Here is a 16,341-nt window from a genome sequence, read left to right as displayed (position 1 = left end):
TCTACCATGTTTCTCGACACAAGTCTTTTGGAACTTTGGGGCTTATAACAGCATAACTTTCCTTTCCAAACTTTTGTGTATCAAGGAAAGAAAAATAAAAATAAAAAACATCGCATTACGTATAGACATAGTTCAAGGCTTTAAGCTTGATCAGTCTAATACCAAATGGACAGACTCTAATCACACGCGATTGAAGGTAGAGGATATTGAGAAGAGAAGAAAAGATTAATGAGATGTTGCCAAGATGCTTGGAAGCTTAACGAGATGAGGTTGTATGATGCGATATGGTTGGGCAGTGTTTGTGCTTCTTTGGTCTGTATGAGAGCGACGGGAGGTACCTTGAAAGACACTCCAACGCTCAAGTAAGTTTAATATCCAACGAAGTTCAAATATTCAGAGAGATATCATATTCGGGCCAATGACATCTGTATTTATAGTGCTTGAGCGATGTGTTTATCATTGTCTTTCGTGAGACAATGTCCATGTTGATTGGTGAAGAGGGATGACTTTTATTAGACTATTCCTTGATGGGCAAGCCTATGTTTTGAATAGATTCTGTAGCAATGGCAGCAAGCAAGAGCTGCCATACTTTCACTGGTTCTCGTTTATAGCCAACTTAGCTGTTGATTTTGGCAATTATGGTTCCTGTCAGTTTAAGTTATATTGGCTTGGTGGCTAAGTCATGATCGAGATCCCTACCTCTCATAGCGAGATGGATTACCTTTGCAGCTATTTCGCATGAGCGAAGGAGGCCTTTTGGGCCTTGGTACAAATGGGTCTCTTTCCCATATATAATACCTCCGGATCAAAGCTTAACCTCTTGCCATGGGTTTTCTAACATTATATATAAGATTAAATAGATTACTATAAAATTACATAACTTTGATAGTATACATGGGTAGCAGTCCAACACAGCTCCCCCTCCCCCTCTCCAAAAAAAGTAGTCTAACAAATTGATATCCGCTACATACAAAAAAGGATTTATATTTTAAGAAAAAACAGATTTCACTAAACTTATATTCTATGAGAATTATATGATCCACCGCAAGAAATTCACTATATACATCTGAAACAAAACAATTATTAATTTTGCCTTAAATTGTTATTAATAAGTTATCTGTTTGTATCTTTTATAAGTTCATTAAGATTGAATGGCTATCCTGAGATAGGGCAACAACCAAGCCTAGCCCTTAATTTTTATTTACCAATGATAAAATGAAGCAATTATTAAGACATTAATAAAGCCATAATTATAAAAATAAAACTTCGAATAATGTTTGAAGTCAAAGCGAGAAAAACAGGATCATTTCAGCCCCACTATATGCCCGCTGATCTCCGAGTTCTTACATTAGTTGCAGAGTCCATATTACATTTTCCTAGTCAGTTCAGGACAATAATTTAACACCACTTCAATTCAACGAAAGATTTTTATTTTATTTTTTTAATAGTACAATCATACGAATAACACAATCTCTTTTATGAAAATCTTATTACCATTATTTTACAGAAATGTTATTTCTTATATTGCATCAGATAAATTATGCAACATATAAAAATTAGGTGGGACCTATTAAGGGGAATAGCGAGAAAGAAAACAAATTAGGTCCGCTCATTTTTGTGTGTATAAGAAACAATATTCTCTTTTATATAGATAATAAAATTCCTTTATTTAATTGAACCTAAGCAAGCATGACAACATCAAATTTATGGATATATGATATACTTAAAAAAGTTTCTGGCTAGCTAAACAAGATTAAAAGAGAACCACAGTTGCTACAGCCCAGCAGCATTGTCTAAGAAGAAAGGAGGTTGGATTCCATTGTTTCCATAATTGCTACTGTGTAGCGCCATAGACATTCCATAAAGTACCGGACAAAGCTAATGCTAAAATCTGATAAGCATCTACTTTTTTTACCTTCTATAACAGACGTTCAAAACCTCTTCTGACACTAATATTACTTTTTTAAGGAACCCGGGGGCAGTAGCATAGTTCAGTCTTCCAAAATGCCAAATTCATGCTGCATAAAATCTTCACTGGGTCTGTAGTACTTGTCTGAAGAGAACAAGCCCAAGTTAGATACTTGGCTAGTATAAAGGCAAGCAAATCTCTCAACCTGCACCATGCACATTACACAAGTTCATTAAACGAATTACTATTCAGTGAGGTCAATTTGATACTATTATGATTTGGGGTAAAAAAAACACTATATTTAGATGCATGGTCACCAACATGTGCTTTTATTCCCTGGTATGATATTTGAGGCATAACTTAGAAGGATACTAATACTATGCTATTTGACAACACTAGCACAACGCCCTACCAGCCATCCTGTTTTATAGTGTGAAAATATACACCAAAGGTAATGTTGTACAGTACCAAAGAGAATCAACTTTTACCTGATGAGCAAAGCGAGAGTTCTGATAACCAGTCTTCATCAGCTGGCCCCATGGCTCGTGAAACTGCAATGGTTTATTTCAAACAATCATTATCTCATGTACAAAGTAAATTGAATATACGGCAAGTGTACCAGACTATTTAAGAGAACTAGAGATAATAGAAAAGGGCTACAGGTTTCCTACCTTTTGGTGTAATTTTCTTTGAGCTTCTTGATGACTTAATCGCACACTCTCTCTTTCAAGCTGACAAAAAAATTAGCAACTTAAAAACAGATGTCCATAATTGGAGTTCTATGAAAGACATGAGAAACGAGGACGGAGCAATGGAACTAAAAGGCCAAACCTTCAATGTATCAAGTTTTGAATTTAACATCCCCTTTGCATCGTCATCTGGATTCTTGAAACTGCAAAATTGTAAACTACACTGTAAGACTGCAATCAGATAATAAGACATGACATCAGGTCCAGAGTAATACTAACTTGAGAGACTGGCTCAAATTATGAATTTCATCCTCAATACGATCACGCTCGCTCCTCAGGAATTGAAGTTCCTGCACAAAGCTACTCAAGTAAGAGTCTTAACCCAAACGTGTATTGGCTTGTCAGGTGTTTATTGAGAAAGAATGCAAAAGCGCACTTCATTAAAAATGTCAGAAGCCCACGTGATATCTTTTCTGCATGAAATAAAACCTATTCTTTCTATTATTTCCTTTTCTATTCTTAGGAAGCTGAGCTTTATCATATTAAAACAAAAATCAAAGATAATAAAATATATTAGCACCTTGCGAGAATCCCTCAACTTCCAGAGGAGTTCAACCTCCTTCTCAAGCTCTGGGATCACCAACATTGTTCTCCAACCTGCTCATGAACACATTGAATCATAATCAAAGTTACTTAAAAGGAGAATCAACAAATATACATGATTTTAAAAGAATGGAGTTATTATTTCCGCACACAAAAAAGCATAACTTGGACTCGTTTATTAAAGCTTCCATCAATGCCTTTTTTTTTTTTTTTTTTCCAGCCACCTTTACTCCGTCATAAGATTATAACCACAGATAAGCCCAAGTTTACTGGTAGCTAGATAGGATTCAAACGCACAATCTATCTAATCGAAGCTTGATAAGGATTAATATAATATACCAAGAGCCTTTTTGCTGCGTAGTATATCTCCATATATGTGATCCCCAACATATAGAACCTACAAGTTTAAAGAAAGCTTCAGGTTAGAATTCCTAAATCAACAACTATCATGTTTTGCATAAAACCAATAAGCTCTTCAAACCTGAAACACGATTCCCAAAGAAATTTACTATTTATGCTACCAATATATGTTTTCATAAAAGAAAATCAATACCTGTGAACTTGATTCTATCGAAAGTAGACTGTGTAGGTGACCAACGCTGCCTCCCTAAAATGGAATATAATCACCATATACAGTTATAAAATGTTGAGCTATTAAACTTTTACAGATAAGTATTAAATAGCATTAACTTCAAATTGTTTCCCTCACGGAAACCTAACCAAAATAAATTTCATTTTACATAAGACAATGATCAATGTACCTGAAAAACTTTACGAATACGGTCCTCCTCTTCTGTTAGTAACCTTGGTGAGATACCACCCACCTTTAAAAGGACATACAAATAAAAGACAAAAACTTTAAACCAAGGTCACTGGGGGAATCAATACAATGATTTGATGTGCTATTGTGCTGACCTGAACCATAGGAGAGCCATTATTTGTATTAAGTAGCATTCCACTCTCAGGCTCAACCTCAAACAGGCTAGCATGATTTCCCTCATGAAAAAAGCTTGGCTTTGCACTGTATCAGTTTGTTAACAAGGAAATCAGTAAGTCACATTACTGCATTCTGTAGGACACCCAAAAAATTAACTTTCCAGCTCAAGAACACAGTATGAATTGGAACACAAATATATTTTAATTTTTCTTAGAAATTAGTACAAACACAAACTGATTGATTCACAATGTATCACCATCAGAATTGTAATGTAAATATGTTTTATGGTTGGTATAAAAGAAACTGCAAATGCCATTCACTAAACAATGCAAGCACCCAACTGAATGATTGCAAAGCCTCCTAGTTTTTGTGATAGCTTGAGCATTTTTAAAAGTCCAAGGGCTCAAATTTAATAATGTTAAGGGAAAATTCACTTTAAGCAGGATGATGAATAAAAAAATAATTAACTTGCTGTAGATGCTAGGAGAAGAACATAACCTGCCAGTGATGACAACATCAAAGTATTGAAGCCAGTCAAAATTGGTACCGCCATTAATCCCAGTGGATCCACAGATGAAATTCATGACAGTGTTGGTATAGTCCCATAAACTGCAAACAATAGTAGTGTGTGTTTAAAGTATTAGTTAATTGTTAGTAGAGAAAGACACCATTGTATAATTGAGTAAATATGTCACAAGAGCTCTTTAGATTTGAAACATACATGCACAGGCCCACCCTACTTTGTATTGTATTTTAACTTTTATTGAGAAGAACAAGGGAAACAAGAATCAAACACTGGACCATGTATGGTAATAGAGGCTTTGACACCATGTCACGTATCAATTATTTCAAAAACTTAAGCTTAGTGAAGAAAGCACAGGAATAGTTTTACTTGAAAAAGGGTATTCTAATATATTATAGAATTGTAAATAATCTGTACAAAGGGTTCTCTATTTATAAAGAATATTTGACCTACTTTTAACCTAATGGGCTTGGCCCAATACAACAAAGGACTTGGCCCAATACAACAATAAATGACTAAATAAAAACTAAATAATAACTAAGTCAATATTATTTACAACACTCCCCCTCAAGCTGAGGAATAGATATTTATCATTCCCAGCTTGCTAGTAAGTTCTTGAAATCTGTCTGAAGGAAGCCCCTTTGTTAATAGATCAGCTAATTGACGCCCAGTGGGAATGTATGGAGTGGTAATCAACCCGCTATCAAGTTTCTCTTTGATAAAATGGCGGTCAACCTCAATATGTTTAGTCCGATCATGTTGAACTAGATTATGAGCTATACAAATAGCGGACTTATTATCACATAGCAGCTTCATAGGTCCCTCACATTTTATTTTGAGATCATCAAGAACAATTTTCAGCCACAGTAACTCACAAATGCCTTGAGCCATAGCTCGAAATTCAGCTTCTGCACTTGATCTGGCAACCACATCTTGTTTCTTACTTCTCCATGTCACCAAGTTACCGCAGAGAAACATGCAATAACCAGTGGTAGAACGACGGTCAGTCACGGATCCAGCATAATCAGCATCTGTGTAGACTTCTAAAGATAGATTTCCATCACGTCGGAATAACAATCCTTTACCAGAAGTACCTTTAAGATACTGAAGAATTCTCTCTACTGCCTGCATGTGTTTTTCTTTTGGATCGTGCATAAACTGACTGACAACACTAACAGCATAAGCTAGGTCTGGTCTAGTATGGGCCAGATATATCAATTTCCCAACTAGTCGTTGATATTGTCCTTTATCAACTGGAGGACTCTCTTCTTCATAGCCCATCTTGTGATTCTGCTCAATAGAAGTATTAGAGGGTTTACACCCGAGCTTTCCTGCTTCTTTGAGAAGATCAAGAACATATTTCCTCTGGCTGATAAAAATTCCTTTGCTTGAATGAGCTACTTCTATCCCTAGGAAATATCTCAGTTTCCCAAGGTCTTTGATTTCAAACTCAGAGGCAAGCCGTGTTTGCAGAATCTGTCTCTCCACAAAATCATCACCTGTGATAATAATATCATCAACATATACAAGGAGCACAGTAAGCTTCCCATTTTGGGAGTGCTTGAAGAAAAGAGTGTGATCTCCTTGGCTCTGTCTTATTGAAAAGAAGTTTTTTTATATTTTATATTGAATAAATTACATGAGTGAGTATTTATACAAGAAAGAATCGCTAAGAATGACTAAGCGATGACTAATCAATCCTATCACAATCCTAATCACAATTAATTCTAATCAATCACAATTAATTCTAATCAATCATAATCAATCCTAATCAATCATAATCAATCCTAATCAATCCTAATTAATAGGAAATAAAAACGGAAACATGTTTGAATTCTAATTTTCTACACTCCCCCTCAAGTTGGGAGGTAAATATTGATCATTCCCAACTTGCCAATCAAGTCTTCGAATGCTGGACGGTGTAGGCCCTTGGTAAGGACATCTGTCGTTTGCTCTTTGGTTGGAACATATATCAAACGCACACTTCCATCATCTAATTTTTCTTTGATGAAGTGACGATCAACTTCCACGTGCTTTGTTCGATCATGATGCACAGGATTTTGAGCAATGCTAACAGCTGCCTTGTTGTCACAATATAGTTTTATTGGTAGGGAATATGAAATCTTCAACTCTTGAAGAAGTCTTCTCAACCAGATTCCTTCACAAACTCCATGAGCTAAAGCTCGAAATTCTGCTTCAGCACTACTTCTTGCAACCACTGTTTGCTTTTTGCTTCTCCAAGTAACAAGATTTCCCCACACATAGGTGCAATAGCCTGAGGTAGATCTCCTGTCTACTGATGAGCCTGCCCAATCTGCATCAGTGTAGATTTCAATTGTCCTTTTATACCCATTTTTAAAGAATAATCCTCTTCCTGGAGTATTCTTGAGGTATCTAAGCACCCTATAGACTGCACTAAGATGCTTCTCCTTGGGTGAGTGCATGAATTGACTAATCATACTCACCGCAAAGGCAATGTCAGGACGCGTATGAGATAAGTAGATTAGTTTACCAACCAATCGCTGATATTGTTCTTTATCCACCTCATTCCTATCTTCAATACCTAACTTGGTATTAGGTTCCACAGGTGTCTCAGCAGGTTTACACCCTAACATTCCTGTTTCCAACAAAAGATCTAGAACATATTTCTTTTGTGTTAGAGTGATGCCTGTTTTGCTCCTAGCAACTTCCATACCAAGGAAATATTTGAGAGTGCCAAGGTCTTTGAGTTCAAATTGAGCTGCTAGAAATTTCTTCAAGGTGTTCAATTCCTCAATATCATCACCTGTAAGAATTATATCATCTACATATACAATAAGAATAGCAATTTTACCATCCTTAGAGTGTTTGTGGAAGAGAGTATGATCAGTCTGTGCTTGAATGAAGCCTCTTCTTTTGACTGCTTGTGTGAATTTGTCGAACCATTCTCTGGGAGACTGTTTCAATCCATATAGAGACTTTTTTAGTTTACACACTGATCCATTTCCCTTTTCAAAACCAGGTGGAGGATCCATATAGACTTCTTCATGTAAGTCACCATTTAGGAATGCATTCTTCACATCTAACTGTTGCAGAGGCCAATCTAGATTGGCAGCAAGAGATAAGAGAACTCGGATGGTATTGACTTTAGCAACCGGAGCAAAAGTCTCATGATAATCTATCCCGTGAGTCTGAGTGAAACCCTTTGCAACCAATCTTGCCTTGTATCTGTTGATGCTATTATCTGCATTGAATTTTATTGTAAACACCCATTTGCATCCTACTGCCTTTTTTCCTTTGGGTAGGGTCACTATCTCCCAAGTTCCATTTCTTTCTAAAGCATTCATTTCTTCAAAGACAGCATCCCTCCATTTTTGATCATTGAGAGCCTCATGTATATTTCTCGGTATCTTTGTACTATCCAACATAGTATTGAAAGCACGAAACCCTGGGGACAACTTTCCATATGAAATATGATTAGAAATAGGATGAGTAGTACAAGATCGAGTACCTTTTCTGAGAGCAATGGGCAAGTGTAGATCATTTTCACCATGACACTCAAGTATTGGGGTGCTGGAACTAGAACATGGTTCAGAATCCTGGCAGTGTAGAGGCTCTGGGTTATTCACACTTTGAGGAGGCTTTCGCCTGCTATAAGCTTGTCCCCATTTTGAGGAGGCTTCTGATGGTGAGGATTCTGTAGCTCCCCCTGTTTCCAAAAGTAGAGGTAATACTGTGGCATTAATAGGTTCCCATGACTGATCTTCATCTACTCCTATAGACTCCCCCTGAAGAGAAGTCGAGGGGAAGAAAGGGTCATTCTCAGAAAAAGTGACATCCATAGAGACAAAGACCTTACGAAGAAAGGGTGAATAACACTTATAGCCACGTTGAGTAGGAGAATAACCAATAAAGACACACTGGAGAGACTTAGGATCAAGCTTAGACCGTTGATGGGAGGGAATATGGACAAATACAACACAACCAAATAACTTGAGAGGTAAGGAGGAGACACCTCGGAAGGAAGGGAAGATACGAACAAGACTAGAAAGAGGAGACTGAAATTTCAGAATGCGAGATGGCATTCGATTTATCAGATACGAGGCAGTGAGAACTGCCTCTCCCCAAAGATATTTAGGAACACTCGTGGTAAACATAAGAGCACGAGCAACTTCAAGGAGATGTCGGTTTTTTCTTTCCGCAACTCCGTTTTGTTGGGGTGTGTCAGGACACGAGCTTTGGTGAAGGATGCCATGTTGGGAAAGGTATTCTCCAAGAATAGAGTTAAAATACTCTTTGCCATTATCTGTACGAAGAATTTGTATAGCAACTTGGAATTGGGTTTGAACCATGGCATGAAATTTTTTAAACACGGATGCAGCATCAGACTTATCCTTTAGAAGATACACCCAACAAACTCGAGAATGGTCATCAATGAAGGTAATGAACCATCGAGTACCTGAAATATTTTTAACACGGGCTGGACCCCATATGTCGCTATGAATTAAGGAAAATGGGGAAGAGTCATGGTGAACTTTAGAAGGATAATGAGCACGAGTATGCTTGGCAAGTTGACAAATATCACAAGAAAAAAAACTTGGACTTTTATTAATAAATAAGTTTGGCAACAACTTCTGAAGATAAATAAAATTTGGATGGCCTAGCCTACGATGCCACAACATAACATCATTACATGAATCAAAAGGAAACATAGAGTTTTTTCTACGAAAACAGCTTCATGAGTCACATCCTCCTCAAAGTAGTAAAGTCCACCATCCTCTCTAGCACTGCCAATCATCCTCTCCGAGTCCTGTTCCTGAAAAACACAACCATGTGGAAAGAATTTAGCAAAGCAATGCAACTCAGAGGTGAGCTTGCTAATGGAAATGAGATTACAAGTCAGAGAAGGAACATAAAGAACTGATGTCAAAGTAATCAGCTCAGAAAGTTTAATGGTTCCGTGTCCTGCAATCTGGGAAAAACTGTCATCGGCGATCTTGACCCGAGAAGGTTCAGAATATGGAGTGTATGAACAAAACAAGCCAAGATTACCTGTCATATGATCAGAGGCTCCAGAATCAAGGATCCAATGATTTTGACTATCAACATGGAAAGTTGTACCTTGCTGGACCACATGACTAGTGGCCTTAGGAGGTTGCTCGTGGTAATAAAAAGAGTGTTTTGAGGAAGCCATGAATAAAAAGAGAAGGGTTGACCGTTGATGAAAAATCAAGTTTTGTAAACTTTTGATCTGACCTCTGGAACAGGAAGGGGAGAAGCCGGCGAGAAGGTCTGTGCAAGTCGCGACGGAAAAAATGTCTGGAAGGCGGCGCGTGCAGCGGCTGACGGCGATGGGTCAAGCGGCGGTCGACTCGTCGGATCCTTCTGAGTCGAATGGTCACCTCACTTTTTTGATCGGAGGTCAGTAAACTAGGTTTCTGTGTTGGACAGATTCAAGGCGGTGTTTAGGAGGTGTTTGACGGTGATGGAAGTGTTTGGATGGTTATTTCAGATTTGAATTAGGGTAGGAACGAACCCGCTCTGATACCATATTGAAAAGAAGTTTTTTTTATATTTTATATTGAATAAATTACATGAGTGAGTATTTATACAAGAAAGAATCGCTAAGAATGACTAAGCGATGACTAATCAATCCTATCACAATCCTAATCACAATTAATTATAATCAATCACAATTAATTCTAATCAATCATAATCAATCCTAATCAATCATAATCAATCCTAATCAATCCTAATTAATAGGAAATAAAAACGAAAACATGTTTGAATTCTAATTTTCTACATGTCTGTATCCTAAGGTCATCATAACCTTAGTAAATCTTCCAAACCAAGCACGAGGTGACTGCTTCAATCCATACAAGGCCTTTTTTAATCTACAAACTTTATTTTCCCCCTTCACAGAATCAAAACCAGGCGGGATTTCCATGTAGACTTCTTCTTCTAACTCACCATTGAGGAAAGCATTTTTCACATCAAATTGATTTATATCCCAATTGTAATGGGCAGCAAGGGATAACAAGATTCTCACTGTATTAATCTTTGCAACTGGAGCAAAGGTTTCTTCATAATCAATGCCATAGGTTTGAGTGTAACCTTTGGCCACTAATCGAGCCTTATATCTCTCAAGAGTGCCATCAGAATTATATTTCAGGGCATAAACCCATCTGCACCCTACTGCTTTCTTTCCGTTGGGTCTATCAATAACCTCCCATGTTTTATTTTTCTCCAAAGCATTCATCTCCTCTTGCATGGCTTGAGCCCAATTCCTATCTTTCAAGGCTTCATGTACTGATTTTGGGATTGCAATAGAATCTAGTGCTGAAACAAAGCTTTTGTGCTGCACAGAAAGATTAGCAGAGGAAACAAAGTGGGAGATAGGGTATTGAGTACAAGAGGGACAGGAGGAACAAGTTTTCTTGTGACAAGATCTTTTTTCCTTTTCTAAGAGCAATAGGTAAGTCATCAGAAGTAGAAGCAATGGGTAAGTCATTAGAGATATCATAAGAAATAGACAAATCATGAGAGGAAATAATATTAGAATCAGAAACAGGAGATTCAGGAGACTCAGAAGAAATAGGAGATTCAGGACTTACCAGTGGTTCAGACGATTGAGGTTGCTGGTGAGACAGTATGGGTTGTATCTCAGGTGTATTTGAAGGTTCTGACACACCAGGAGCAGACACAGTAGGAAGAGAGAAGATTGATCCAGACTCAAAGAAGGAAGGGGACGAGTCTTCTGAAGAACTATTCTCCCCCTGACGATGAGGACCCAGGAAATAAGATTCAGATTCTTGAAAGGTGACATCCATAGAAACAAAAAATTTCCGACTTGGTGGATGATAACACTTGTACCCTTTTTTATAAGGGTTATAACCAAGGAAGACACACTTAAGAGCCCTAGGATCCAACTTACTCCGATGTTGTTTATGAACATGGACAAAGGCAACACATCCAAACACTCTTGGTAGAAGGCTCTGCAATATGGGAACAGAAGGAAAGAAGGAAGTCATGGAATGAATAGGACTGATATTGTTAAGGACCCGTGAAGGTAAACGGTTGATCAAAAAAAGTTGCAGCTAATACTGCTTCTCCCCAATAAGAACTAGGAACAGATGTCTGAAAAAGTAGTGCTCTAGCAACTTCAAGAAGGTGACGATTTTTCCTTTCAGCAACCCCGTTTTGTTGAGGGGTATCAACACATGTGAGCTCATGAATCATACCTCTGTCTGAAATGAATTGTGACAGGCGTTGATTGACGTACTCAGTACCATTATCAGATCTGAGTCTTTTAATACCCTTACCAAACTGAGTCTCAACCATGTGATGAAACCGAATAAATATCTCTGGTACTTCAGACTTGTCTTTCATCAAGTATATCCATGTTATCCGAGTACAATCGTCAATAAAAGAAACAAACCACCTAGCACCTGAAACACTGTGCACTTTAGAAGGGCCCCAAACATCAGAATGGATAAGAGAAAAAGGTTCCCTGCTTTTAATAGTGCTAGAAGGAAATGACACTCGATGGTGTTTTGCAAATTCACAAACATCACAATGAAAGGTCTCAACCGACTTATTGAGAAACAGAGAGGGGAGCATAGACTTCAAAAGACTAAATGGTGGATGCCCGAGACGCTTGTGATGGAGCCAAATCATAGACTCTGCAGTAGAAGGATGACGTGTCATTAATAACTGATTTTTGCTAGCATGGTCTGGAAGGAGATGATACAACCCATCCTGTTCATTAGCAACTCCAATTGTCTTCTTCGTGGTAAGATCTTGAATAAGACAATGAGAAGGAAAAAATGTGATAGAACAATTCAAATCAGTTGTAAGTTTTTGAGTGGAGATAAGATTAGTAGAAAGCTGAGGAACATAAAGAACATTTTTAAGAAACAAGGAAGGTTGAATTTGAATGTTACCAGAACCAATAACTGATTTATGGGATCCATCAGCTACGGATATAGTATGACTACCAACAGTAGGATGATAAGAACAAAACAACTCAGTACGACAAGTCATATGATCAGTTGCACCAGAATCCAAAATCCATGAGGTTTTAAAATCAATGCAAGAAGCAAGAAGAGATATAGAACGTGTGCTCTTACCAGATAAGATCGAAGAACTATCATGCTCAGCCATTCTTTAACAAAAAAAGTTAACAACCAGCGATAAAATCAACCAAACAGAGTATCAAATGACCTCTGATCAGAAAAATAATTACAGATCCAGACAGAAGACAAGAAGACGAGAAGAATGGTGGTGGTCCGGTCCAAAAACACGGCCGCACGCGCCTCCACGCGCCGGAGAAAGGAGCTGCGCGTGGGATTCACTCGCCGGGAAAGGGGCGGCGCGTGAGAGCGCGTGGATGGGCTTCACCGGCTGAGATTTTTCTGGTGTGGTCGTCCGGCGAGCGCGCACCTGTCTGTGGGTGGTCGCGGTTGAAAAGTCGCCGGAAAGTGGTCCAAACGGTGAAGACAGATCTGATTGGAGGCGATCGGAGGTGTTTCGGTCGTTTGTGGCGGAGGAACACTGCGTAGAATGATAGATCGGAGGAAAATAAGGTCAACAATGGTCCCCTTGGTCCAAAAGGTCCCCAGAAAAATTTTCCGGTGGCGGCTAATGGCGGCAAGAGGCAAAGAAATTATGGGGCGTTTGGTACGCGGCATTTGGCCGGATTCCCGGGAAACTGAATTTTTCTAAATTTTAAATTTTCGAATATTATCGTAAACTGAATGTAAAAATCATATTTTTGAAAATTGAGATTCCCGGACAAATAAAAATTTCTCCTGTACCAAACGCCCCTTAGGGTTTTGTTAAAAAAGAAGATAATATGTGCGGAAGCAAAGCCCTCAGATCTAGAGCTCTGATACCAACTTGAAAAAGGGTATTCTAATATATTATAGAATTGTAAATAATCTGTACAAAGGGTTCTCTATTTATAAAGAATATTTGACCTACTTTTAACCTAATAGGCTTGGCCCAATACAACAAAGGGCTTGGCCCAATACAACAATAAATGACTAAATAAAAACTAAATAATAACTAAATCAATATTATTTACAACAGTTTTTAACACCTCTTTCACTTTTATAATTTTGCAATATTTGAACATTGAAATATTAAATAACATATAAATGTTACAAATTCTTATTTGTAAAGAAATGACACTGTGTTTCTCATATAAAAATAATGTAAAATTGTTTTGTAAACAAGTTTACACATTTATTAAAAGATGGTTAGAAGTCTTGCTAATAACATTTTATTGTACAACTGTATAGGAAATTCATCACTACCTGTTCGTAACCAAAAAAACAGCGCGTCCAGAATCTCTGAGCATTTTGAGCATGGGAACTATCAAGGTGTCTTCATTGATATACCTATTATTTTAAGTTTAAAAAGAAAAATGACCAAGTCAGAATAATTTCCTTAGGAACCCAGAGACAATCTGTAAAATTTAAGAAATATTCATTTCAATAACTACGATCTCTAAGATAACACAAAAATAGTTTGTTACTATGATGTGCTAGCGATTTTACATTACCTTTTGGGATCTTTTGCTACCTTTTGCTTCAATGTTCCATCTCGGTGGCACAAATCTATTGCATTTCGAACATCTTTGTAAAGTCGAGCATAACTGGAAAGACAACTCATAAACAATATTATTGAATGCCCTATTTTATACTATCTATGATTTTCCAACATTTGGAGAAAAAAGAAAAAGTTATGGCCAGTGCCCACTACGCATTTATTTCACCTGCCTAATATTCGTATGGCAATGTAGTCCCTAGTTATTTACTGTCCTGTACTATTGTACAAAAGGGTTTAGCAGCAGCCAACCATAACCTTTTAATGCCATATAAGGATGTTGAAGCCAACGTTTGTGATAGTGATCTAGACATGTACGCATGGAGCGTGCAAGGATCTACGCTCATTTTATTTGCATCATAAAATACTTTTTAAGAGGCCAATCAAGCTTGCCTCCCATTTTAAGGAATAAAACCAACAATTACTAGTCCAAGCATGCAATTGATCTTCAAAAATGCTTAAAATAAGACTTACTCAACACTCTCTGGAATCTTTCCAGGATTTCTGTCCTTAAAATCAACCAGTTGAGCAAACAAGTAGGCTTCCGCAAGTGAAAAGAGGGTATCGATTAGAGCATAATCTGGCCCATCAAAAGAATCGAACACTAAAGTATTTCCATAGATCCCAACTTTATCTTCTTTTGATAACTCCTTAAATCCATGATAGGCTACTTTGACATACTTGTGCCGATCCATCTAAAATCATGAAGTGATAAAACCAGCAATAACAATTAAAAAGAGAAATTTTTCTAAAAAAGAAAAAAGAAATTGTTCTCCATGCAATCTTCCTATATATTCTTTTACCCAGTAAAAAGTAGAGGGTATAAAACATTTTTTTCAATCTTAACCTTCAAGATGTTGCCTCTCTTTTTGTCAAGAACCAAGCCCCTAACCATGTAATTGGAGTCAAATGACCAACTCAGTAACTGCAGAAAAAAAAGTTCTTTTAGCCAAAATACTTCGTGATGTATCATTGGATTATACCTACAAAGAAAATGGTAATAAAATAAATCCTTAAGATTAAAGAATATTACCTTGTGAGAAGGAGTTGATGGATACAAAGTGAACCAAAAAAATTTGAGTACGTTAATTAAAATAAAAAATCATACACCAGTTCTACCATCATTGACACCAACAAACAGAAGAAAAAAATAATTAAAATCATAAACTGGACAAACCTCGTTAGGGTATTTCAAATCATAAACCAGCTTTTCAATTGTGTGTTCATAAGCAAGAGATTCAAAAGTTTCAGGAATGTATTGTGCCAAAGTATAGTCCATGTCAAACCCCACAGCAACAATGTTCTTCATATTTAGTGGCCGGTTACAAAAGATCTGCTTGCCTATATCAGTTTTTTGTCCAGGAGATGATGACCATTCTTGTGGCTGTTTGACACTCTCACTGCCAGGAAAATCCACTGAGCTTTGGTCATGTACAGCAATTTCATGCATCTTATCCATGGAAAATTGAGTACGCAACCAATTGGATCCTGATAGATTTTTTCAATGACAAAATGAAAATCTATTAGTGACAAAACGAAAACGACTAATAATTTTATTCCGGTAATAATTAGAAAAGACTTTGATACAAAACGAAAATAACAAATAATTGTATTCCAGTAATAATTAGGAAATTTGGTACATATAACAACATACCAATGTATTAATGCAAGTTAAGTTCTATATACAGAAAATATATATCGAATTCCTAAACTTTCTCCAAACGGCACGATAACAGCAAATTTGTCCAAAATCAACATAGAAACATGCATTTACTTCCTGGTTTTCTCAACATTGAACATGTTTAGCCAAGAGTAACCCCATTGTAGTATAAATATTCAGACAAGAAGGGGACAACTTGCAGTTTTCATTGTAATAGCAGAAAAAGAAAGCGGAAAACGTTCAAGAAAAAAAAAACAACAACAATAAACCCTGCTTTTAGCTATATTCATGACACATTGCCTTGATTAATCATGGAAGCACTATTGCACGTTTTCACCATAAGGTGAAACAGATATTTGATCTAATAGCAGAAAAACAAAGTAAAAAAAAAAATTAAATTAAATTAAATAAGAAAAAAAAATTGTAGCAACA

At 37.0% G+C, this 16,341-nt stretch overlaps 1 protein-coding gene across 1 annotated transcript; it reads right to left on the bottom strand.

Moving 5' to 3' along the window:
- Nucleotides 1-1,991: 1,991 nt before the first annotated feature.
- LOC133302350 (uncharacterized) lies at nucleotides 1,992-15,708 on the bottom strand. Its single transcript, XM_061502117.1, has 16 exons — nucleotides 15,427-15,708; nucleotides 15,097-15,174; nucleotides 14,724-14,944; nucleotides 14,206-14,298; nucleotides 13,958-14,041; nucleotides 4,637-4,747; nucleotides 4,117-4,222; nucleotides 3,963-4,025; nucleotides 3,755-3,808; nucleotides 3,541-3,598; nucleotides 3,179-3,255; nucleotides 2,878-2,948; nucleotides 2,741-2,801; nucleotides 2,581-2,640; nucleotides 2,398-2,460; nucleotides 1,992-2,114 (listed from the first exon to the last, which is right to left on the bottom strand). Exons 1-16 carry the CDS (start codon nucleotides 15,706-15,708, stop codon nucleotides 1,992-1,994), a joined length of 1,605 nt encoding a protein of 534 aa, XP_061358101.1.
- Nucleotides 15,709-16,341: the final 633 nt, after the last annotated feature.

Source organism: Gastrolobium bilobum, unplaced genomic scaffold (genome assembly GCF_033153095.1).
Source record: "Gastrolobium bilobum isolate Gb01-03AN ecotype WA unplaced genomic scaffold, APGP_CSIRO_Gbil_v1 utg66855, whole genome shotgun sequence".
In the NCBI taxonomy this organism is placed as follows: domain Eukaryota; kingdom Viridiplantae; phylum Streptophyta; class Magnoliopsida; order Fabales; family Fabaceae; genus Gastrolobium; species Gastrolobium bilobum.
Note: the sequence above shows the minus strand (reverse complement) of the source record. Positions and strands in the feature narration are given on the sequence as shown.